General features: G+C 43.7%; 1 protein-coding gene across 1 annotated transcript; it reads left to right on the forward strand.

Annotated features, from left to right (window-relative positions):
- The first annotated feature begins 19,821 nt into the window (after positions 1 to 19,821).
- Positions 19,822 to 20,060, forward strand: LOC101831407 (40S ribosomal protein S29-like). The gene has a single exon (XM_040746582.1). It carries the CDS (start codon positions 19,822 to 19,824, stop codon positions 19,990 to 19,992), a length of 171 nt encoding a protein of 56 aa, XP_040602516.1. The 3' UTR covers positions 19,993 to 20,060.
- Positions 20,061 to 26,593: the final 6,533 nt, after the last annotated feature.

Here is a 26,593-nt window from a genome sequence, read left to right on the forward strand (position 1 = left end):
CAGTTCCTCATGTTGTGATGCTCTCCAACCATAAACTTATTTTCATTGATACTTCATAACTGTAATTTTGCTACTGTTATGAGTCATAATATCTGATATGAGATTCCAAAGGGGTTGCAACACACAGGTTGAGAACGACTCTAGGGATACCAGCAGTCACCCAGTTGAACTTCATTTAATACCCTTTTGTGAATGGCTAAAGATTCTGTGTACCAGTAAATGCTTTATCTTAAAATCTCAGAAGAGAGCATGAATCCTCAAGAGAAGGATGGCTTGCAGCAGTGAGATGAGCCCATGTTTGCACTGCTGCTCACTAACTCATTGTCTTGCATGACTTTCTGAACTTTCTCAGTGGCCATGAGAATACTGACCTCATAAGGCTGGCATAAAGATTAATTGTGGTAATGTATGAGTATATATTGTCTTTCCTGATGCCAGAACATGAAGAATATCCAGTGTAGTCCCTACTCTTCCCCTCTTTCCACAGCCATCCCTAGCAGTATAGATTTGTATAAATTGTGTAACTGATTTCAATTCCAAGTGTTTAGAGACCTATAATAACAACATCAAACCCTCCCTACACAGCCCACTGAATGCCAGACATTTTATGTGCTTTATGAATGTTGAGAGCTTTTGAAATGCGTTAGAGGTATGTCTTCAGGGCATTTCTCTTTGATGGCCTGAATTAATTTTCAAAGCATTGAGAAGACAACCAGTTTATAGATTGTTACCTATTTTATCTCATCTTCCAGGGCTGACATAAAAGGCTCATGTGCCCACCCTCCATGAGCAGTACCATCATACCCAAAATACAGGTTTATTTCAAAGGGCTTTGAAAGAAATGATTATGTGGTGGTGGTGGTTGTGGTGGTGGTTGTGTTGGTGGTGGTGGTGGTGGTGGTGGTGGTGGTGGTGGTTTGAATAGGAACAGCCCTCATAGGCTAATAAATTTGAATACTTGGTCATTAGGAACTGGCACTACCTGACAGGGATTAGGAGAGATAGACTTGTTGGAAGAAGTGTTTACTGAGGGTGGGCTTTGAGGTTTCAAATGTTCAAGCCAGGTCCAGTCTCTCTCTCTTCCTGCTGCCTACTGATCCAAATGTAGAACTCTCAGCTACCTCTCCAGCCCATTGTCTGCCTACATGCTTCCTGCCATGATGATAATGGACTAAACCTCTTAATGTAAGCATGCCCAATTAAATGTTTTCTTTTACAAGAGTTGCTGTGGTCCTTGTGTCTCTTCACAGTAATAGAACATTGACCCAGAAAGAAATGTGTAGTAGTAACACAGTATTGCTGTGACAGGCCTTACCATGCTTTTGTTTGGAGAAATATGGTGATGGGGATGTCTTCTGTATATATGTTTCTCTTATTGGCCAATGAGGCAGGATGTATAGGCAAGGCTAGGAAATAAGAATAATTCTGGGAAGTGTAGGCAGAGAGCAGATGCCATGTGAGACCTGGAAGGTAGGACATGCTGGAGCCTTCTTCTGGTAAGATAAGACCACATGGAAATATTTAGATTAGTAGAAATGGGTTAATAATTAAGACAGAGATAGCCAATAAGAAACCTTAGTCACTTTTATAATTAATGTAGCATCTATGTGTTTATTTGGGGCTCAAGGACCACATGACCAGCCAGGACAAAGAACCTCATGTTACAATATGGACTAGAAAAGTGGTTGGTTATTTTAAGCAGGGCATAATGGGCCATCCTAGTGGGAGCATGGAAGACACTGGTATAATTGGAAGTTTCTTGTCCTGCCTGCCAGTCCCTGCAGCTGCTTATCAAATAACCACTCTAAGGCTTAATATTAATTATAATTGTTTGACCAGTGGCTCAGGCATATTATTGACTAGCTCTTACAATTAAATTAATCCATTTTTACTAATCTGTATATCAACAGTAATGTGGCTTACCAGTGATGTAAGCATTGGTGTTTCTCCAACTCCGTCTTCTTTCTCTCCATGTCTTTTGTTTGGATATCTTGCCTGACTCTATTATGCATGGCCATTGGCCAAATCAGCTTTATTTAATAACCAATAAAAGCAATACGTATTTGCAGCATCAAGAAGGACATCCTGCTAAGGGTGATTTGGACTATGGGGACCCAGCTCAAGAAGTGTCAGAGGAAAAGAATATTAGTATGTGGCCTAGAGACTATTCTTGTGATATTTTGGCAAAGAGTGTGACTGCTTTTTGGACAAGTCCAATTTAGCCTGAGGCTAAATTGAAGAGTTTGGATTAATAGTGTTGGCAAAGATTACAAAACAGCTTAATATTGATTATGTTTTGTAGTTATTAGTGGCCAGTCTTATGCAGATCTATAATGAAAAGGAATGAGAGGAGCAAGGAAAAATACAAAATGTACAGTTTGAAAAGAAAAAGGGTACCAGGAAGTATAATGGAGTTAAGTCCTGCACTCAAGGAGATAAAGGTTTAAAGAAAAGCTGATGCTAAATGGAATAAAGGGAGTAATGATCTCAGGACAAGATCCCACCAGCTAAGCTTCCAGTTTGTGAAAGAAAAGCTTAGGATTGGGTATGCGGTACATATCTTTAATCCCAGTCCTCTGGAAGGCAGAGACAGACAGATCTCTGACTTTGAGGCCAGCCTGATCTGCAGAGTGAGTTCCAAGACAGGCAAGCTTTGACAGTGAAGAAAACCATCAAAAACAGAAAGCTTACACACATGTAAGTGAACCAGGGGGCCATGTTCCAGCCACAGAAGGCAACAGAACTTGGCAGCTTTGGCAATGTGGTTCTGGCTTCAGAGTCAAGAAAGGGGTAATGGAATCTTCCTCCATGACTAAGGAAAGCTGCTCAGCCCAGGCATGTATCAGGGGTGTCCCTTTATAAAGTCCCAGAGAGCCATTATGTGATGCTGTGAAAGTGAAGCTTGGATTTCATTGGAGACTCCAAGATGCTGGAGATGCCAGACTTGTGGAATACGGTACAAGCCTTCTTTTGGCTCCCAAATCATGAGAGAGACTTATTAGTTATGAATGGTTGCTAACTCTCATAACTTAACCTATTTCTCTTCATCTACATTTTGTCTTGGGGCTTTTTACCTGTCTTCCTTTCTTTCTTCCTTTCTTCCTTTCTTTCTTTCTTTCTTTCTATCTATCTTTCTGTCTTACTCCATGTCTGGCTGACTGGTGACTGCCTGGCTGGCTGGCCCCAGGTGTTTCCCTCTTTTTCTCCCTCATTCTCCAAGCTTAGATTCCTCTTTCTATTTATTCTCTCTGCCTGCCTATCCCTCTACTCTATCTCTCTACTGCCTAGCTATTGTCAATTCAGCTTTTTATTAGACCAATTAGGTACTTTAGGCAGGCAAGGTGAAACAGCAACACATCTTTACAGAATTAAATGCAGCATAAACAAATGTAACACATCTTTACATAGCTAAATTAATATTATGCAACATAAACAAATTGTAACACATCTTTATCAAGTTAAAGTAATATTCCACAACAAAATACCTGCCAAGGAGAGCTGCAAACAGTGTGTGGAACCAACCCAAGAAAGAAGTGTATTGCACTCAACAAAGCTGAAAGGAGTTGGAGATTTGAGGAGTGCTTTGACCTCAGACATGAAGATGCAGAGTTTGGAGTTTGCCCTGCTGGTTTTAGATCTTGCTTTGGTCCACTTTTCTTCACTGTGCTCCCTTTTGGAATGGCGATGTATATCCTGTGTCACTGTATGTTGGAAGTTTGTGATCTGCTTTTTGATTTGGATTTTACGGGGATTACAGTTAAGAAACTGTCATGAGTCTTAAAAGACACTTTGAACTTTTAAATATGTTGAGACTGAGATAGGCTATGTAAATTTTTGAAGTTAGACTGGATGCATTTTTGTATTCTGATATGACTATAAGCCTATTGGGGGCCAGGAAGTGGAATGTGGTTGTTTTAATAAGAACGCCCCCCCATAGGCTCATAAATTTGAACACTTGGTCATTAGGGACTAGCATTACTTGATGGGGATTAAGAGATGTGTGGCCTTGTCGGAATAGATGTGACCTTGGTGGAGGAAGTGTGTCATTAGGGGTGGGCTTTGGGGTTTCAAATACTCAAAGCAGGCCAAGCGTCTGTCTGTCTGTCTGTCTGTCTGCCTGCCTGCCTGCCTGCCTGCCTATCTATCTATCTATCTATCTATCTATCTATCTATCTATCTATCTATCTCTTTCTGCTGTCTGCCTATCTGAATGTAGAACTCTCAGCTACCTCTCCAGCATCATGTCTGCTTATGTGCCACAATGAATTCTTCATGATGGTAATGGACTAAGCCTCTGAATTAACAATTAGATGCTTTATTTTATGAATTGCTGTTGTCATGGTATCTCTTCACAGCAATAGAACACTAAGACATTTATGGGGTTCAAAAGCTACTGAAGTGTGTGGCACTCATGATTTTGTTAGTCATGAACTAGACTTTAGTTTCCCTTGAATTACTTGTGACCAAGTAGAAGACAAAAAAAACAGTCATCCACATCTGCCATTTGGCACCTCTGGGGGTACTAAGTGGCTCTGCCCATTGTCATCTGCAGGGTGTTATGAGTGACTGTCCTCTGAGAAAAGCACAGGACTCCACCATTTGGGGGAATTCAGCTGTGTTCTCTTACAAAAGGATCATCCCAGATGGGCTTATTGACTGTTGACACCCCTCATGGAGGGATGAGGATGGTCAGGAGATTCTCACCTGAGTATCCAACTGCTCACTGCACTTGTTGTACACAAGTCCACCTTAGCTACTCCTGGTCTAGAGAAGGGACTAGAGCATACAGGCCAGGAAAGACTAAAGGGGCTGCATGTTTGTGGATACTGGAAAGCCCTTATCCATGCTGGGTAAAGGCTCCAGGTGCTTCCTACTGGGGTAAGAGCACCACAGATCTCTAAGTAACTTCTATATATGCTCTGGCAGGAAGACCGATAAACACACTGATTTCCCAGTGTTCCTCGGTTTGTCATTGGAACCTTAGGAGGAAGGGATGAAATTGTTTGCTTCCGCCCCTGGAAGGAGTTTTATTAATGCAAGGATTTCTTAAGTGGCATGTGAAGATGAGAACAGATAGTTGGGTGTCGAGCCAGGCCTTCAACCCTGCACCTGGTAGACTTTTTCCAAGCACAGGATAGCTGACTCTAGTAGCCTAGGTGAGAGCAGCTGACAAGCAGAGAGAGAACTGGAGTTCATTCTTGCAAAACCAGTAAGTGTGTGGTTTCCTAAGCATCGCTTCTTCCCTTCTTCCTCCTTTCAGCTCTTCATTGCTTGTTTGTGACAGGCAGTTCGTTATCTACCCAATAGCCAGGCACCCACTCCATCCCTTCTAACTTTCACCAGTGGAAATCTATCCATCTCAGTGATTGAGGCATCTATTCCTCTCATGGGTGATTAGTTATGTCTGGTCTAACAGAGGTCTGTCCCCCTTCCTGCAGCCTCTGGTCACGTGCATTTCAGAACATCTATATTTTGAATGTGGCACAGCACATTTAGACACCACAGCATCATGTCAGTGGCAAAAGGCTGGATACTCCTGGAAATTTTGATAGTTTTGGGTGAGAGGTGGGCATGATAGCCCATTCTAGACAAAGAGTTACATACAGGGGAACTCTGGGTGTGGAGTTCTCTTCTTAGAGAAATAGAACTCCAGATGGATCAAGCTGAAAGTGAAGCTAGGTATTATTTACTTGGTTCCATATAATAAAGCATTAACAAGATTTCTGTATGCTTATAAGGAGAACAATTGCCATAAACTTACTATTGTGTGTATATTGTAACAAAGGGGAAATGCATTGAGTGTTTAATTGCTTTTTCTCACTGTGACCAAACACCCAACAAGAAGTATGTAAGAGGGGGAGGACTTATTAGGGCTGACAGTTTGAGGGTGTGGTCCCTCGCGGCAAGGAAGGAACGGCATCAGGTAGCTGGTCACACTTCAGCTACAGCCAAGAAGCAGAGACGATGCTGGTTCTCAGCTCACTTCCTCCTTTTTGCTTGACCTAGAACCCCAGCCGACGGAATGGTAGCACCCACTTTTAAGGTGGTTCATCCACATCAGTTAAGTCAGCCTAGAAACTTCCTCACTGATGTCTGATCCTAGGTGATTCTAGATATTGTCAAGCTAGCAATCAGTATTGACCATTATAGAATGTGAGACAAGGTAATCATTTTCCAAGACTGGGGGTGTGGCTCAGTTGGAGCACATACCTTGATGTCTGAGACCCTGCTTTTGAGTCCCAGAACTGCAAGAATTTGGGGGCAGGATTCCTGAAATGTTGCTATCTCAATGTTAGCAGGTTAGATTAAAATTTAACAGTAACTAGTTATTTCCCAACAGAAAACTCATTCCCTTGGGTTATTTGGCTATGCCCCATGTACTCACAAGACTCTAAATGTGGAAGAGAGAGGCAGAAAAGATAGAGTGATAAAGTTGGAGACAGACAACTGACTGCCATTACTGACTCTACAGCTGGAAGGGAAGCACCAGCACTGGATGCCCAGTAGCTGCAGGAAGCTGTAAGAGGCAAGATAGCCCTGACAATACCCTGATTTGGGCTCAGTGAGACCTGTTTTATCTGTTTTCCAGAGCCATGAGATAATATACGGCATCATTTTAAACCTCTGACTTCATGACCATTTGTCATAGCAGCATCAGGGAACTAATACAGCAGGTAAGAGGGGGGCTGTGACAGACCTGAGAAGCCTGTCCCTGTACCCAGACATACCCTTTTTGCTGGTACAGATGCACCTGGCCTTCAGGCTCCCCAGGCTATTCTCGTGCGAGGTGAAATTCTGCAGCCACCATTCAGGGCACTTAGTGCAGTGCCCTGGCACTAACTGGTGCTGTCAGAATTGCTTTTCTTTTATGGAATAGCTGCTAGGTCATTGGGTTCCCCCTGGCTTGCCTGGTTGAGTCACCTAGAGTGCTTTTAGAACACACCTGTGCTAGACTATATCCTCCTAACTACCGATCCTCGTGTTACAGGGTGGGGCTGGGACAGAAGTTGAGAGCTTTCTGTATGGTTCTAATGTTCAATCAGGGTGGAAAGCCCCTGTGTCAGGTGAACAGTGGAGGCCTCGGTGGCCTGTGTCCTTCTGAAAACTCTGGCAGAGCAAAGGCGGTTTGCCGAGCATGGCCTAATGCAGCCAGCTGTCCCCAACAGGAAATGTTTACACACGTTTGCAGAACTTCTCTATCAGCATTGAGTAAGAGCCAGCTGTTTTTGAAAGACTAGCCCATGAACACTATAACCTCAGACTCTAAGAAAGAGTTGACAGCACTTTAGAAGACCCCAGTAAAGTATCTTGACTTATTTCTGAGCAAAGAAGCTACATGGGACAGTGTCCTTAACAGAAAGATCACCAAAGGCAACAACACGTGCTTGGTGGGACATTCTCCACAGCTTTCTCTTTGCAAAGGGGAGGAATTAGCATTTCTTTTATCACATTTACTTAATTTTTTATCATTATTGAATGTCCCTGTGTGCATGATAGCATGTGTGTGGTCAGAGGACAAGTATTTAAATCTGTTCCCTCCTTTCCCTCTCTCATGGATTCTGGGAATCAAACTGAAGTCACCAGGCATGCCAGGCAAGTGCCTTTAGGCCTGAGCCATATCACCAGCCCTATAAATAGAATTTTGATGGAAAGTTCTGGTAGTTACTACCTTAATCTACTGATCATATTCAGTGTTAGTCACAGTGGGACACCCTGACCTTATGTGACTCCCGATAAGATACACTATGAAGGAGATAGAGTCACCAGTGAAATGTTCTTACCAAAGAAATTTAGCCTACATTTTTTCAACGCTCAAGACTTAACTTTGGGAGAAGAGAAATTGCCTGTACAAGTAAACAAGGTGACTGGGACCAAGAGAGAGGAGGCAGGTAAGCTAGCATGGTCTCTTCAAAGAAATAATATGACTTTTAAAAATACAATTATTTCAGCATAAAAATAATGATGCATAACCAAATATGGTAGCTTAGTTGGATCCTAGTTTATTTTATCTTTAATATGGATGCAAAGAAAAATAAATAAATGCCTGTAAAATTATTTTAGGAAATTTTCTAAGTAAATTGAGTACAGACTATCATGATAGTCAATCTTAACTGACCTGGTGGGATTTAAAATCATCATGGCAACAAACCTCTGCTCCTGTCTGTAAGGGAGTCTCTGGATTGAGGTGGAAATATGCACCTTAAATGTGGCCACAGCTGTTTCACAGCTGAAGTTCTGGACTGAATGGAAAAGAGACAACTAGCAGAGCACGGATACTCACTCCCCTTCCCTTCCTGACTGTGGGCACCAAGTGACTCAGATGCTTCAGGCTCCTGCCACCATGATGCCCCCACCAAGATGGACTGTACGCTGTAACTGTGTGCCAAAATAAATCCATCCTTTATTAAGTTGCTTTTCTCAAGGGTTTTGTCCTAGCAATGAAGAAAGTAGCTAACAGAGTAGATATTAGATGGTATTAGAAAACTGTCATGTGCCTTGAACATGATACTGATATCATGTTGTGTTGAAGAATTTCCTCTTTTAGCAAAACTAGCTGGGGACAAAATGTCTCAGCATCTGAAACTCATTTTCAAATGTTTCAGCAAAATAAAAATGCACACATACACATACCCATACAAGCAAAGCGAAATATTGCCAAAATGCTGTCAAACTGTTGAAAAAGTGGTGGGTACACATTGCACTCCTCTTTTCAACTTCTTGAGTGTTTTAAATGGTTACCATAAAATCTGGGGAAACAGTATCACCATAATCTCCTGTGCCAGAAATGGCTCCTCCAAACTTGGTCTCTGGGAGTGTTTGAGGTTGGCATCATCCCTGCAACCGTTTCTGCTGAAGCTGTCACTTCCTGAAAGTGTCCACCCACATGCAGGCCACCTTCATGGATGGCTTCCTTCTCAGCCTTGACTTTATGCTTCTAAAGTTATTAAGATGGCTTTCACAAGGCTCATCTGAGGAGCTGGGACACCCTCCAAACACCTGACAAAGTTACCAGATTCCTTAACACAAGTGTCCCGAGACCTCCCTGTTGTTACATACACACTTAAGAGAACAAACATATACACAGGACTTCCCCAACACAACCTAGATGCCCCTCAACCAAAGAGTGGATAGAGAAAATGTGGTATATTTACACAATGGAGTACTATTCAGCAGAAAAAAAACAATGGAATCCTGAGATTTGCAGGCAAATGGATCACACTAGAAGAAACCATCCTGAGTGAGGTAACACAGTCACAAAAAGAGAAACATGGCATGTACTCTCTCATATATGGATTTTAGACATAGATCTGGGGAGTGCCAGCCTACAATCCCATGGCCAGAGAGTCTGGGAAACAGAACCTTCATTCAGTGGCTGATAGAAGAAGAGGCAGACTCCCACAGTTAAGTACTGAGCTGAACTCAAGAAAGCCAGTAACATAGAGGGAGGACTGATGACCAAAGGGATTAAGACTGGGCTGGTTTAACCCCCAGAAACAGCTGACCTGGCAAAGGTTAACGTTTGAATCCCAGGCATCAGCCTGGGAATCCAACATGGGTCTGATCAAGACCCCCTGAATGTGGGTGTCAGTGAGGAGGCCTAGGTAATTTATTGAGCCTTGGGCAGTAGATCAGTACTCATCCCGGGTATACAAATGGACTTTGGACTCCCATCCAACAACGTGAGATGCCCTCTCACCCTGAACTCTTGTGGGAGGGTCTAGGCCCTGCCCTGGATGAAATGACAGACTATGGACAACCCCATGGAGGGCCTCACCCTCCCTGGGGAAATGAGAGGATAATGGGGGGCTTGGAGGAGGGCACAGGAGGGGGGAGGGAAAGGGAGAGGGACCTGGAACTGACTTGTGAAGCAACCTTGTTTCTAATCTAAATTTAAACTTAAAAATAAAAAAAATAAAAAAGATTTCATCTAGATCTAAAAAAAAAGAGAGAGAACAAACATTAGTTTTGTATATACACAATCTAATTGATATTTTCAAAAATAGCATTCTGTACTGTGTGTTCCAAAATGTCACCCCCTAGAGCACAACTGCACAGGCCAATCTAGAAATCTGCCTTTTAGGATCCCCTTCAGACACTGCTTCACGTTCTTTCTTGATGCTCCTGTGCCCTTTTTTCTGTCCTTGAAGTGGATATTTGATCTGTGAGCAGCCAAATGTCACAGAGGGTCATGTAAAATAAGTAAGCGAGCAGGAACAGGAAAGTCCTTCTAACCAGATACTAGAAGGATTATGTAGGCTGATATTTATTTTCTTAAATTAACTGACTGTGTAATTCATTTAAAATAGAGTCCAAACTTTGGTAGACAATGTTAGTGTGGCTTGAAAACCTTCAGGCAAGCTATTTGCGTGGTTCATTGCTTCCCTTGGGGATGAACAATGAACCTTTGATTCTGAAGTTTGTCTTTTTGCAAGGAACAGTAGCATAGCTACCTCATCAACTCTAAGCCATAAATGTACTGATCCAGTCAAGCTGTTTAAAACAGGGCTTTGTCTCTGTCTAGGGTTTCTATTGTTGTGAAGAGGCACTATGACCACAGAAACTCTTATAAGGAAAACATTTAATTGAGGGGGCTTGCTTGTAGTTTTAGAGGTTCAGTGCATTATCATCATGGCAGGGAACATGGTGGCATGCAGGCAGACATGTTGTTGGAGAAGTAGCTGAGAGTCCTACATTGTGTAGCAACAGGAAGTTGACTGCCACAACGCAGTATCTTAAGCATAGGAAAGCTCAAAGCCTGCCCACAGAGTGACAACTTCCTCCAACAAGGCCATACCTACTCCTCCAACAAAACTACACCTTGTAATAATTCAGCTTCCTATGAGATTATGGGGGCCAATTACTTTCAAACTACCATGGTCTCTAGTAAATCTCTATAAGATTTGTCTGCTATGCAAACTATCACTACTACTATCTATCAGATATTCAGTCATATTACTTTACAGTTATATGTGTGTATGGAACAGTGAAATGTTCCTTTTAATTACACATGAGAGAAGTTTAGTTCAAATGGTTTCATTAAGAAAGAAAAAGATAAGATCATATATCCAGGAAGTGCAGGTTTGGAAGTAACTTTAGGTACGTCTGGATCTAGAATTCCAGAAATGAGACCAGGGCTCTGTCTTTCGTTCTTATTGTTCAACTCCGCTTCCTCCTTAGTGGAGCTATGGAAGCCCCTTTCCAGGAGATGGACAAGATGTCCAGTAGGAGCAGCACGGTACCCTAATCCTTAAACAGTGTTGCCCATTATTCCTGGAAAACACTCAACTGCTTCTGGTGTGTACATCATGTGATGGTGAAGGTGACTCCAAGCAGTCATGTGGTCCTTGCTCATTTCTGAGCAAATTGCTTGGAGAGGAGTACTGGATGGCAAATGTTTGTCCCAAGGATAGCTGAGGCAAAAACTTGAGAGTTCTTTCTGGCCTTAGAAGTGGGAGCAACAGTGTCACCAGAGACCATGTAGACAAAGAGACATATGCTCCCTCAGAATTGAACACCCTGCTTTATTCCATTCTGTATCCCTTTATTATCAACAAGGAGTTGTCATTTTTGATCTCACACTGTGTCAGGAATTACACTGTAGGCTCTACATGAAAATAAAACACACTGAGCTGACTGTGATAGAGAGGAAGGCGTATGCCAAGTTCCTGGCTACACATTTCAGGTATGTCTCCTTATTTCCTACTGGGGAGTACGCATTACTCTCCAAGATGAGGAACCTGAGGCTCAAAGGACTTAGTAACCTGCTCAAAGCCACACCTCTTAGCAAATGACAGAGCCAGGATTTGAAGCCCTGGTAATCTGACCACAGAGCCTTGATCTCTATCTTCTGACCACTTCATTTTCATAAAATTCCCATGGGGTAATTCCTTATGAAAGCCGCCATATTAGTGATGAGGAAATAAGATGCTTGAGGAGGTTAAGTAAATGGCTCCAGGTCATGCTTAAGTCCTTCTAGGCAATGGGAGCCAGAAATGATGACACGGATCCTGAGAGGGCTATTGTGTGGTTTGAGCAGGTTGGAGACTGCACAGAAGCATGGTGCATTGGGGAGGCTAAGGTGAAAATCCAGCATAAGTTCTACTCATCAATCATGACCCTAACCCTCGACTCACTATATAACACTGGAGGGGGAGCATTTGTAGGAGTAGAAGAATAAGTAGAGCCCTGACCCAGGACTTGAAAAACAGATACTTGCATGATTCCCAAGAACCACAACAATGAGGAAGAGACTTAGGAATTCAGTGACACAGGTCAGGGACATTTATGTTCGATAATCCTGCTTGTCTGATCACAGGAAATGGCTTCTGGATAAATGAGTCCCACATGACTGGGAGTATTGGGTCCATTCAGAGCCTGGTGCGTGAACCCAGTCTAAGAAGAACAGAGCTTGGTTGACCTCTGCTCATTCTAGCAGTGCTGGCTTACACAGGCACCATCTCTATTCGGGTCAACTAGACACATAGAAAGGGCATGCTCAGGAATTGGAGAACACTTGGAACTCTATCAGTCTGATACAGAAAGTTGGAGACAGTTAAAGCCATTTAACAGTGCCATATTCTGACCCATTATTGAATCCTCTTTATTGCCACAAGGACCCCAGTGCCCAATGAAAGTGGTCATTTACACATTTCACAGATCTCTGTCTAGCTTCAGTGGGTAAATATTGATTAAGCTTTGCTTCCTGTCATATGCTAGGCTCCTTCTTGAATAATATCAAATGCAAGGGATTGATGCAAGTCATTTATTTGGGAAGTGACCCCAGGAAACAGCCTGATAACACACATTCAAAGACAGGGGGGAGATGTATCCAAAGCAGTAAACACAAAACCTTGGTTACAATGGGCACACAATAACAATTATTACGTTTATCTAGTTCCCAACCTGCTTTATTCTGTAGGACTGAGCTGTGTGTACTAGAATTGATGGGATGCTTATATCTAATAAGGCAACAGTGGACATATTCTCAACATAAGCTAGACATGCACAGCCCCCAGGGCCACCTGGCAAGTTCAACCCATGGCTACAACACTTGCTTCATGGTGAGGAGTCAGTGTTCCAGGGAGACATAAGCTAGTAGCAGGATTGGATTTACCCTGTCATCTATGAGGCAATAGCTCTTTGAAGGAGTGGAGAAGGACATTAAGATGTTGGTCTGTGAGACTTCACCCAGCAACTGATGGGACCAGATGCAGAGTCCCACAGGCAAACATTAGGTGGAGCCCAGGGAGTCCTGTGGAGGAGGGGACGATGCATGGGAGGAACCAGAAGGGTCAGGGACACCACAAGAATATGGCCCACAGAATCAACTGACTGGGACTCATAGGGGCTTGCAGTGATCAGGGGTCCTGCAAGGGTCTGGCCTAGGCCCTCTGCATATATGTTATGGCTGAGTAGCTTGGTGCTCTTGTCAGTTCCCAACAGTGGGAGTCGGGTAGTCTTTGACTCTTTTGCCTGCTGGTGAGATCCCTTTCTTCCTACTGGATGGCCTCATCCAGCCTTAATATAAAGGTATATGTCTGGTCTTATTGTAGTGGATTATGTCACGCTTGGTTGATGTCCCTGGGAGGCCTACTCTATCCTGAAGGGAGATGGGAGGGGTGGGTCTGGGGAAGAGGGAAAGTAGCAGGGAGAGACTGGGGGGAGGAAAGGGAGGGGAAGCTGTGGCCAGGATGTAATATGTGAGAGAAGACCATAGAAAAAAAAAAGATGTTGGTCTGTGTGAAATGGCCCACGGTGCTTAGGGAAACTTTTAAAATACAAGTAGCATCTCTGGCAAAAAGTGGCAGAAAACAAAATGGAATTTCACTGGATCACTTAAGATCCATACCACAGTGAAGAACCAAATTCTTTTCTTGCTTTATCTCATGGAATAAAATATTGCTTAGGCATAAGACTGGCAGCTAGAGACTACATTCCCCAGCATTCCCTGCAGCTTGGCACTGCTGGGTGACTATGTTCTTAACAATTACCAGTAGACCACAACTTCCTCTTTTTATCCAAAAGAAATTGCTTTTCCCCTTCCTGCAAGCTCTTGGCTCAGCGTTGATTTTGTAGAAGAAGGCAATTTAATATATGAACTAAGAAAAAGCTACCTTCTACAAAGATGAAGTTCACAGTGTCAATGAGAAGACATTTTGAAGTTACAGATCATAGGGAGAGAGACAGACAGACAGAGAGACAGAGACACAGAGCGACACACAGAGAAAACATGCTCCTGCAACTCTTACACACACTTCCTCATCCAAAAAGGCCCACAGAAGAGGTAGAGAAAAGTAGACGGGCAGAATCACGTGACGTGGTGATGGTCCGTTGTTTACCACTTCCTCTGACTCCCAGGCAATGTGTTGAGAACCTCAGCTAGCACGACTTCTTCGTCCAAAAAAGGAGACTGGAATCCCTTGAAGCTGTCAGTCTACGAAACCCAAGCTGATATTCTTAGAAAATATCTAGGAGACAAATGCTCCATGTTCAGGGAAATGGGTAAGCTAGCATGTCATATAAAACGTGTTGCCCTTTGTTATTTAACTCTTTCTATGAGCTATCCAATAACAATTTCGTATAAACATTTTTAGGATGATTCTTAAGTTTGACAAGTTCATGATTTGTCAAAGAAGAGTAAGGATGTTGTCTGAGAACACTGGCCACATGAGGCCCTCTTTGGTGGGGAGTGCAGCATCCTTTAAATACTTCCATAAACCGCACACACATTGCTAACACACCAACTCCATCGCTAACACACCAACTCCAGGAAGGAGAGAAATCCATATCCCTGAGGGAACATGAGTATGACAACCACCCTACCAGCACGAAAGGCCTGGCTTGTTTGGAAAGAGCAAAGGTATCCCTCTTAAGCCACCAACCTTTTTTAAACCATGTTTTATTGCCACTTAACCATTATCCCAACGAATACACTAAGACGTGCTGGGTGCTAAGTGGTACATACTCCCTCAGTTGTCTGACACAATGGAAATATTGTATTGTTCTATTTGTTCCTGGGACAATGGTTCTCCGAAGATACCTCCAACCTGAAAAGAGTGACAATGAGTCACACTGTGTGGAGACAGGAGTGTCAGTGGCAGAGAGGGACAGGGCCCACCTCTGCACCATGCCGCTGCTGGTGGGATGCGGTGGCCGCCACGCTCCCTGGAGAATGAATGCCACATGGTTGCCAACTTCCTCCATCACAAATCCTCATGTGTCAGAGATTTTTAAATAAGAAATTCAAGAGCAGATGGTGAAATAAAGACTCATTATATGTGTGTAGTCTATGCTTTGTCTCATATGCACATCACTGTGTGTGTGTGTGTGTGTGTGTGTGTGTGTGTGTAATCAACATTTATGCCATTTCTTGGGAATAATAAGATCATTGTGTCAGCCCCACTTATGGCTAATAACAATCAACAATTATTGGTGTTTTCTTCGTTACCACCTTCTACCTCATGAATATTTATGGTCCACTCTAATCGGCACAGAAGACCGCTGCAGACAGATGTCTAACTGCACTTCAGGGTAGAGACAGCTTCCTCTTCACTCAAGGCATATTGACCTAGTCACTACAAAAAACAAACAAACAAAAACACTTTTAAGGGCTGATTTCTTGAATGCATTTATTCATTTTGTTAGGGCTTAAGGGGGAAAGTGTCTGAAAGGACATGCTGGAAGTATGAATGACCCGAATGTAAGATGGTTTCGTTGCTGGATGGTCGTTTTAAAAGGTGCTGTGTACCTTAAAAAAGTAAAGCCTACTGGGAACTCATTGGAAGCTCTATTGAATGGTGTAACATGTAATCTTCCTGCCAGCCACTTGGGTCCCGTTGCTGCTTTAGCCCCCAAATAACACACAGGACACTATATTAATTATGAAGCTGTTGGCCATTGCTTGATTTCTTATTGGCTAGCTCTGACTTAAATATTAACTCATAATTACTAATATATATTTTTATAAGGACTTATCTTTCCGAGAATTCCAGACTTGCGGTCTTTCCTACAGGGATCACATGGCGACCACTCTCCCTTGACTGCATTTCCCAGAATCCTCTTCGACTCCTAGTCCCACCTATCTTGCTTCCCTATTGGCCAACAGTGCTTTATTTACATATACACAGAAGGACTTCCCCTATTAGAAGGGGATTGTGGGAGTCCCATCTGCCTCTCTCTGTACTGATCCCAGAATGCTTCCTACTGCCCCAGCTAATGCTATGACAGGCCCAGTCCACTAGTTTCCTCTGTAAGACCTGAGCTTCCAGCCTTTGACTGTCCACAACTGGAGCTAAGCCTGCCTTTTCTCCTTAGAATTTCATTGCCTCAGATAGTTCATGATAGCAACGAGACTCGAACTACTGCAGCAGCCTCCATATTGATTAGAACTCAGACTATGTTGAAAATGTTTTCTTGGAGCTGGTGCAATAGCTCAGTGGGTAAACATGTTTGCTGCCTAGACTTATCAACCCATAGAGAACTGATTCTCACAAGTTGTCCTCTGTTCTACAGACATGCTGTGTGGTACACACACACCCCACCCCCACATCCCCACACAAAATAAAGAAATAAATGTAATAAAGTGAATGAATAAAAAGTAAATGTTATCTAAAGTTCAGAGATCATGTAAGTGAGTCTCATTTTCCAGGCATTTCAAAACATCTGGCACATGACACTTTTTCTTTTCCCCTGTAGCCAGGCACATTTTTAATAATTTATTTCTATTTTATTTACATTGGTATTTTGACTGTGTGTATGTCTGTATGAGGGTTGGAAGCCCTGGAACTAGAGTTACAGATAGTCTTGAGCTGCCATGGGGCTGCTGGGAGAATTGAATCCCGGTCCTCTGGAAGAGCAACCAGTGCTTTTTACCCACTGAGCCATCTTTCCCGGTCTACTTTTAACTGGGGAGAACCCAAACACCTTGTTGGAGAAATAGTCTGAAGGTTGAGCATCTCTTCCTCTGGCCCCATATGTGTTAAGAGAAGCTTTTTCTTTTGCTAGCCGCTTTGGTTTATCCCCCGCCAGTCGCCTGGGCTCTGCCGTGCCAGCCTGGTTCTAGATCCGCATGAGTCCCAAATAAACACACAGGAGGCTATATTCATTATGAAGCTGTTGGCCTTGCTTGTCTCTTACTGGCTAGCTCTGCCTTAAGTAATTACCCCATAATTGTTAATCTAAGTATGTTTCTTACCGGAGAATAGTTCCCGGCGTCCTACCCCCATGGCGTCACATGTCGAACTCTCCTGTGTTTCCCCTTCCCAGAATCCTCCTCAACTCCTAGTCCCTCCTATCTAGGTTTTCTATTGGCCAGACAGTACTTTATTGACAAATGCACAGGCAAATAACAGGACTTCCCCAACACATATGTGCTGGTAGTAATCCTGAACTGTAAACTTCCATCTGTTGTAGACCACAACAGTTTCAGATTTCTTTGTTTCGACAGCTCAGCTTTGGTCTGTGTAGGGGTGAGCCCACAAAACTCTTCATGCCCATAAGGGCAGAGATAGGGAAATTTAGCACAGGTGAGGATAAAAGGAAGTGAACGAGAAAAGGGAAAGGGAGCTCTCTTCTCTGGAAGCCTTACACGCTTTCTGTCCTCTCAGCTTATATGTAAATAAATATATTATGTTCCATATTGCATTGACCTCCCGTCTCAGGTCTGGAGAAGCACGTTCCGTAAGATTCATCCTGCTGCCATGAAGAATGTGTCAGAGCCTGCAGCGTGCCTGCCAGCTTAGTACTTAGTTCCCATGAGGGAGGTCAGTGGGGTTACAAGGATACTTCAAGAGTGCCAATGGCAGTGTAGGATAATGTAGGATCTTTTCTAGTCCTTGAATTGGTATATGGATAGATGGCGACTCAGTTTCCGGGTAACTATAGCTGTGGTTCTCGTAAGAACACTGCTAGCTCACACTGGTGTCAGGTTTAACATGATTGGGCCTGTGATGACTAGGACGTGTGTTAAATCACTGCATCCTTCCTCACAGGAACCTGTGAAATAGGAGGCTAAGGTCACACAGCAAGGTGTGTGGTGGTTGAAGTATGGTTCAAACCTACCCAAAGCTCTCAGCCATGGTACAAAACTACCGTAGGCAAGCAGGTGTCAAAGGGCAACTCATGGCCTTCATAGCAAGCTTTGTGCCTTGGCATGTGACTTGCCCAGTAGCACCTTTCTCTCGTTGCCTCAAAGAGTCTTCTGCTGGCTAAGCCCTATCTTCTCAGAGCCATGTCTGGTCAAAAGCGGACACAGATCTTCTCCCTCAGGAGAGGAAAAGGCTGGCAGGTACCACCTCTCCTTAACACAAATCATCACTAAGGGTGTGTGAGCTGATTTTTTACTCTCCTTCCTATGAATCATGGCTTCCATGTCCTTTAGTCACTCATCCCTTCACATGACCAGGCCAGCAGAAACTACAGTGAGCACGAGCACAGAGCTGAGGGCTGGCCACCTGCCAAGGACCTCAGGGTGAGAAGAGCAGGATTTCTGCTTGACTCCATGCCAGGCCACACGCAGCAGGGGCTGGGTGGCTCTTCAAGGGATGCTTGCGGACATCCAGAACAAAAAGCAAGGACCACACTCAAAGTAAAAGCTTTGCCCTGTATGGTTCTTACTGTGGTTATTTTCCAAGAAAAACAAACAAATGTCTTGGCTACTCTACTTTTGAAAATAAGTAGCAAGAAACTCGAATGGTAATCTGTTGGCAATAAAATGTACACTGTGGTTCCATGTCCTTGCCAGTCACAGACACAGAAGTCTGGCCACAGCTCTGTCATCTTGAAGTATATGGGCTTGGTCAATTAAGTGAATTCTCTGGGTCTCGTTGTGCCTTGGAAACAGATAGAAAGCATTTATCTCATATGGTTGCTCTATCCCTAGGTCCTAGCTGAGCCTATGTTATCATGAGGGAGGTAATGAGGGTGCAGTGGGAGAAAGGATATTTCTAGAGTGGCAGATGCAGTGTAGGGTGCTGGAGACTCAGTTTCCTCCTGGTAACTGGATATGCAGCTCTGGTAAGAATGATGCTAGCTCACACTGGTGTTGGCAGAAGTTTCAGTAGCTACTTGTTGTAGCCGGCTTTCTTTGGGCCACCAACCAGTTCCCAAATTGGTTAAGAATGCTCAGCCTTAGCTTAGGTTTATTTCTTGCTCGCTCTTATAACTTAACCTGTTTCTCTTCATCTGTGTTTTACCTCCGTGTTTTTAACCTTTCTTTCCTTCTGCATGTTCTACTTTGTGTCTGGCTGGCGGGTGGCTGCTTGGCTGGCCCCAGGTGTCTCCCTCACTTTCTCCCTGGTTCTCTCTTTTCTCGCTCCTCGAGTCTAGATTTCTCCCCCTACTTATTCTCTCTGCCAGCCAGCCTCAACTATCTCTCTACTGCCTAGCTATTGGCTGTTCAGCTTTTTATTAGACCAATCAGGTGCCTTAGGCAGTCAAAGTGAAACAGCAACACATCTTTACAGAATTAAACAAATGCAGAATAAACAAATATAACACATCTTTGCCTAGTTAAGGTAACATTCCACAACAGTTTGTCCTCTGGTGAAGACATTCTGCTTGTATTACAGTATGGTAAAGGCACTATGGAATGACAAGAAACAAGAGGGGTTCTGGAACAGGGTATGTGTGTGTGTGTGTGTGTGTGTGTGTGTGTGTGTGTGAACATGTACATTCACACAAATGTATACACACAAGTAACAACTCACTGGGTCTCTCAATAAATGCAGGAATCTCTTCTAAGGTGGAAATGATATAATCAACTTCCTATAGGCCTCATCCCTTAAAGATCTCACTCTGGCTCTTTGGCCGACTGAAGGCAAGATGGGTCACCAGCACCTCCACTGGAGTCACCCACAGAAGTTCGGTCAGGGCTCTCACTCTTGCCTCATCTGCTATAACCGCCACGACCTGATCCAGAAATATGGGCTGAGCATGTGCCATCAGTGTTTCTGTCAGTACTTGAAGGGCATAGGCTTCATTAAGTTGGACTAATGAACCTTGAATGGATTATTCAAGACTGTCTACCCAGTGAAACAGATCATGCTAGTCTTTGTACATAATGAAGAAAATAATGAAGACCTTCAAAAAAAATCTCATCATGTAGCATTTCCACACCAAAGCCCACCAATACCTGAACCCTCGAGGGATATGACACACTCAAACTACAATTAGGTATTTCAGATACAAAGGGATTAAGTACCTGGGCCAACATCATCGAGTTTGGGAGAGACTAAGCCAAAATTTAAAACTGAGATTCATAGGATAACAAAGTTTCATGACAAAGTCACATGAATCAGGTCTTGTGACAGCATGTTGGCACAGAAAAGAAGTAAGGCAGGAAAAGGTGAGAAGACCAGATGGTGCACACCTGTAATCTTGGTATTTGGGAGGCTAAAATAAGAGGGTCATGAGTTTGAGGCTATCCTAGGCTGCATGGTGAGGTTCTATCTCAAATTTTAAAAAAAGAGTATAATGATAGACACACACTGTTGAAAATTCAGAGACATCCTGGGAGCATGAGGGAGGCAGCCATTCACATTAGCCGCACCTTTGAGGATCTCTGGGACTGGGGTCACGGGTATGTCTTGTCATCTTAATGTCTGCCTTCACTATATTGCTGACTAATGTTTTCATAGCTATTATCCGCCATTCTCTTCAGCAGTTTTCAAGTATTTTCTTCTTGAAAATTTCTTTTTGGTTCCTTGAGTACCTGTGACAGGCTAAATAGCTGACAACCAGCAATGTCCACATTGGAATCCCAGAAGCTGTGACTATGTTCCCTTCCAGGGCAAAAAGGACTTTTTAGAGATGATAAAGAAAAATTGGTTCTTGGGACAGTGATGAGCCTGAATTATCCCCGTGGGATCAATGTAATATCAAATGCTGTTACAAATGTGAAGTCGTTAAACTGGGGTGAGAGAGGGAAACCAAGAGCAAGGCACAGATCAGCCGTTCTCTCACCGGCCTTGACGTTGGGTGACGGCGCCTACGTCCAAGATGGAGGCTGACTCTAGAAGAAGGAAGAGAGACAAGAAAGCATATTATCCTTGAACCTCCAGCACGGTGGTTCTCAACCCGTGGGTGGAGACCCTCTGGAGTTGAAGGATCTTATGTCAGATACTCTATATATCAGATATTTACATGGTGATTCATAATAGTAGCAAAATTACAGTTATGAAGAAGCAAGGAAATAATTTTTACAGTTGGGGGTCAGCAGGAGGTTGCAGCAGCAGAAAGTTGAGAACCACTGCTCTAAAAGGAACCAGCAACCTTTCTTCAGCCTGATAGAGCCTCATACTGCAGAGCTCCCAAATGTAAGTGCATGCCCTCCTCTTAGTCACAGTAACACATTTTGCTTCTCCTGCTTAGTGCTTACATTTCACCCCAGTCAGAATTACAAAGACAACAGCCCCTTGAGTAATCGTCAAGATTTGCAAAGATAAACTAATAACACCTTCACATTCACCCTGGGCCAGGCACTGTGCAAACCCTTAACAAATCCCTGCTATTTGGTTCTAGAAATACTGTATTTGTCCATTGACACACGAGCCAAGATTCACCCCATATAGATCTAATTTCACATCCCAGGCTTTCAATTAGTACCTGCATCTTGTGTTTTCTCATACAGACCATTCATCCATTCATCTGTCATCATACCTAGAGCCGTTCAGACAATGCCAACCCTCAGACAGATCAAATGCTCCATTCTCTCTGACCCATTCATGAGAAATAAATTGGTTCTCCCTTGAATGCCTTAGATCTTTGTAAATACTTGCTACCACAATGTTCTCAGATTTTGCACCTTTGTCATTGAAGCCTACAGAACACCAAATTCTTGCAGGTCAGTCTTCCTATGATGCTATTATTATAAAAATACAATGGGCCGAAAACACCCAAAAAGGAAATCTTGAGCCTTTGTTTCTTTTAAAAGGAAGGAGAGAACAGAAAGAAAGGAAAAGTCTAGTGTGTACTTCTCACCTTTGCTTCCTCCCCTCTCAGCCCCAGGGAACCTCAGGTGCCCCCTCATCCTCTTGAGCCTCCCCTCCCTTGGCAATAGTTTCCAGAGTTCTCACCCAGCTCTGAACGCTTTATTATAGCTATCCAGATTCCTGCCTGAGCCTCTCATTAGCTAGTTAGTTGTAACCCCACATCACAGTTTTGTTTTGTTTTTGTTTGTTTTGCGTTTCCTCAAAGAGTTATTTCTTGCAAGCCCGTGGCCAGTAAACCAAGAGAGCCAGGAGGGCAATGCAGCAAGGAGCAGCCTGGAGACTACTCGCCCGGTTGTCTTCCCCCACATCTCATAAGTGACAGTAGCACACCTCAGTGTAAGCACTTTCGTTCCCCGTGCTGTTACCAGCATCCCTGAAGGGGAGTGTTTCATCTGAAGACACAGACTTAGAGATCATTGGTTCTGCAGAACTCCTCCCCTCCCCCAGCCTCTATCCCCCACCCAACCCAGTCTCCCAGTCTCCTACTTAGAGTGTCTCAACAATCCCCCAAAGCTTAAAGTGGAGCTGTGCAGGTGTGAAGGACTTAATAGAAACGCAAAGCTTTCATTTCACCCTCAGCACAACTAACCAAGAAGTCTTCTGACTTTTTCCTACCCGCCAGCAGAAGCCAACCGTCAGGAGCCTCAAGGTCCACACCTCGTAGAGTCCTCAGGCAGAGTTTGCATACTATTCTCAACCTTACTGTGACCCAGGGAGGTCAATAGTGGTCAACAGCTTTTTCCACTGTATCACACACGTCTCCCCTTGAAGGGCAGTTGCAAATAGAGAAGGAAGAATTTGACATAAGCATTCTTCAGGTGGTTTCTCCGAGTGCCAGTCTGTACCTATTTCTGGAAAGTCATATGGTTAACTGGTTGTTATACTTTTACATGATTTCCCAGTAAGTCCTATTTATGCTCTATCACTGAGTTTATAATAGATCGAACGAAAACTCACTTTTTCTGGGAAAGCCATTTGCTCGGAGCACTTTAATTAACGCATCAAACAAAGGAAAGGCCACTAAAGGGAATGAAGGAATAGATTGGGGTTGCAGACCTGAAGCTGATATCTCCCAAACACAAGATCACTGATTTCAACACCAGGGATTCCTGGGAGCCTCTCTCAAATCTCTTGTCTCTGTGGCTGCTGTCCAAGTTCCAAGGACTCTTAGCCTCACCTGGAACACTCACCTCGGCTTTGTCTCAAGTATCTGCTTCTTGCAGGAATGAAAGTTACAATCCCACTTCCGAATACATTTCTTTGTTATTCAAATTATCTCTTTTAAAATCCTTTAAAATCCACCCCCTTTTAAGACCCAGAACACCCTCTCTCACACTATTTCTCCCTCTCCCTCTCCCTCTCTATCTTTGTCTCTTTCCCTCTCCCACCTCCCAGCCCCCCACCCCCACCCCCACTTCCTACAGGATCCTCCCATCTAGCCCACATTAACCTTCAACTCAACACTATCCACCCGCCTGAGTGCTGAGATAGCAGGTCCCACCATATTTGGGTTCCAAAATTCATCTTCATTCATCCAAGACTTTGAGCCATCATGTGCTGAGATCTATGCAGAGAGCAAATGGGAGCCGAGATGAAGCAAGCCACAGACCTCTTGGAGCTGAATTTTGGTACAATGTCCCTCTGCTTTTATCTCCTCCTACAGTGAGCTTTTTCCAGCTCTTCCAAGAACATCTCAGCCAGGAGTTAGCCGGCACCTGCAGGGCTGCTGGTGCACATTATTTATGTGGCTGTTTGATGCTGACACTGCTTTGCGTGGATTATCTGTGTAGCCTGATTGTTAGATGTATTCAGCTGGGACTAGTCTTTCATGGTTTTGTCTGATAGGGAACAATTGACACTCAATAAAAAAATGGCATTCACCCACAGAATGTGTGAAGCAGTCCTGGGACTTTGATGGCAAGAAGATTGCTTCAACTTTGGGACTACCTTGAACTACATAGCAGGCTGCAGGCTATGTAGTGAGACCCAGTCTCAAAAGTTGAAGGGGGAAAAGCTAACAAAGACATTGCCATTTATTGAGTGCTTATTTTTGAGGCAAAGAGATTTTTCAATGCTATCAAAGAGGCCTAGGTTGTTATCTGCTTCTTTTTTTGTCTGTATTCGGATACGTTGATATTGGAGGCTTTGCAGGTCCTGAATAGACTTCCCCCATTCTGAGCCCATCATCAGAAATGGTCAACATTTACCTGGAATTTAACTGTTACCCATCTATCCTTGTCACGCCTAGGCCAAACACCAGAAGACCTGACCCTTGTTACTTTTTTGTTGTTGTTGTTTTTCGAGAGAGGGTTTCTTTGTGTAGCCCTGGCTGTTCTGGAACTAGCTCTGTAGACCAGGCTAGCCTTGAACTTACTGAGATCTACCTGTCTCTGTCTCCTGAGTGATGGGATTAAAGGTGTGCAGCCACCACTGCCTGGCCGACCTTGTTACTGTCAAGCTAGCCATACTAAAACTGCCTTCTGGCCTCCATCCATTCCAAAGGCATCCCTCTGCCTCCTCACCAAACTTGGTGCTTCCCTGCTGTCCAAATTTACCCTGAGGCACCATGTTCCCCTTCCTTCTGGGAACTGTGAGTAACCAACTATCTTGTCAGTGACAGTCATCTCTCCATCTGTTGACCTTGGATAGCTCAACTTTCATATTTATACACTAGCTATACTTTAAAGAAGTGAGGAAATTATCAGCTTCTCCCCCAAGACAGAGATTATATGGAAAACTGAATAATGACATTTTATGTTTGGAAAAACAGTTGTCATCATTTTATGACTTCAAATACAGTCAAACATCACTCTCCTTTCATAGTAGATGGAAATGTACAGAATCTGCAGTGATTTTCCGCAGGGGTTGGCAGGAAAATAAATACATCAATGGTGGTGGGGATGGCTGGGGAAACAGGTTTGTCTTTGGGTCAAAAAAAAAAAAAAGACAGCTCTTTAAGAAAGGAAAAAGCACTCCTAAGAGTGAAAAAGAATCTGGTTCATGGTCTTTTATGGCAACCCCACCCCCACACTTCATTCCAGTTTGTATTTTGTAGGCTATCTTTCAAGAATGTTCTGTTCATTGGGTGAAGTCAGGATAAGAAATTGTTTCCAGTCTTCCTCTGCAAATTGGCTTCTTTCCACCTTAATCTTTTTATAATCTCAAGTTTCAGGTGTGTGTGTGTGTGTGTGTGTGTGTGTGTGTGTGTGTGTGTGTGTACATGCAGGTGCCCATGGAGGCCTGAGGATGTCAATCTCCTGGACTGGGAGTTAGGCAGTTGTGAGTCTCCAACTTCGGAGCTTTCAGAGAACTAAACTCAAGTTCTCTGGAAGAACAGGAAGTGCACTTAACACTGACCCATCTCTCCGTTAATCTAGATGCAACATTTTTAGTCCTTCCCCTCCTGTCTCAGGAGAACTGTTTATGATGTCCAATGGTAGTTTTAGTGGTTAGAATAGGACTAGGACGTTCTATTTACAAAAGTCTGCAGCAATTTACCAGAAGAGTAGAGAGGATGAGAGCTCTTTGCTTTCCCATGTTGGAGGTGGAGGTGAATCATCAAGGTTGTTTAGAGTTCTGCTCCACACTGCCATTCAGGGGCTTGGCCTCACCCACATAACGGAGCCTGGACCTCCACTGGTTCCAGCTAGGAAAGGGAAAGAGGCCGTGGAGGAAGCATAACAGTGTCATGTCATTATATTCCTTGGTGAGAGCTTGGTCACATGATTCCTCCCCCTTTGACTGCCAGGCAGAGTATCATTGAACTGCCACAAGGGAGATCTGATGGAGGGAAGGTGGTTTCTTCTGCTAGAGACTGAGTTTTACTAGATTCAATCTGTGGGTGGAGTAGGAACTTCCTGTGTGGGTCCCTTCATGCAAGGCTGCCTCTAGACTTTCAAAACTGTGCTAAGTTGAGACACAGGTACAGAGCCGAAAGAGGTTGGGCTGGAGACCCAGCAGTTTCCTGGTGAGAGAGGACATCACCTTCCTTGTTTACTTCTGGGCATGTAGATCTCAAACTCCAAACAAAGCTTCGTCGTCTGTGAAGGTTTGTTCCGGTAAGGGCTCTGTGTCTGTTTCTTTATCGTTGTTGATGTCACCTACAGCTTCCCACCGTCGATGTACCATGATGAAAGGCTTTTACAAGCACAGAAAGGACTTCATGATCTACAACCTGGAGGTTTGCAGGGAGAGAGCTCTGAAAATCATTCGCACACCAATTCAACAGCTCAGAGTGGATAGACAGGCTGTGCTTTGATACACTCTCAAAGATCTCACACAAAGAAATAATCAAGCACTCAGGATGTAACCTAGTGGTAGAACAGGAGCTTAACTTGCTGGAGGCACTGAGATCAGTTCTAAGAACTCAAAAGGAGTTTCTGTTTTTTTGTTTGTTTTAATGTGAATTCAGCTTTCTGTGTGCAGAAGTGGTAAGGACTGCTTTGAATTCCAAAAGAATCCAGTGTGTCCAACACGTATTATCCCTCTAAGGCATTGGCTGGGGACGCTGGGCTTTCTCTTTAATTCCATCGACCATTAGTGCAGCAGGCAACATATGTGACTCATCACAGAACACATACGTCATACTGACCCACTTAGAAAAA

This window comes from Mesocricetus auratus, unplaced genomic scaffold, assembly GCF_017639785.1.
Source record: "Mesocricetus auratus isolate SY011 unplaced genomic scaffold, BCM_Maur_2.0 Super-Scaffold_100006, whole genome shotgun sequence".
Taxonomy (NCBI): domain Eukaryota; kingdom Metazoa; phylum Chordata; class Mammalia; order Rodentia; family Cricetidae; genus Mesocricetus; species Mesocricetus auratus.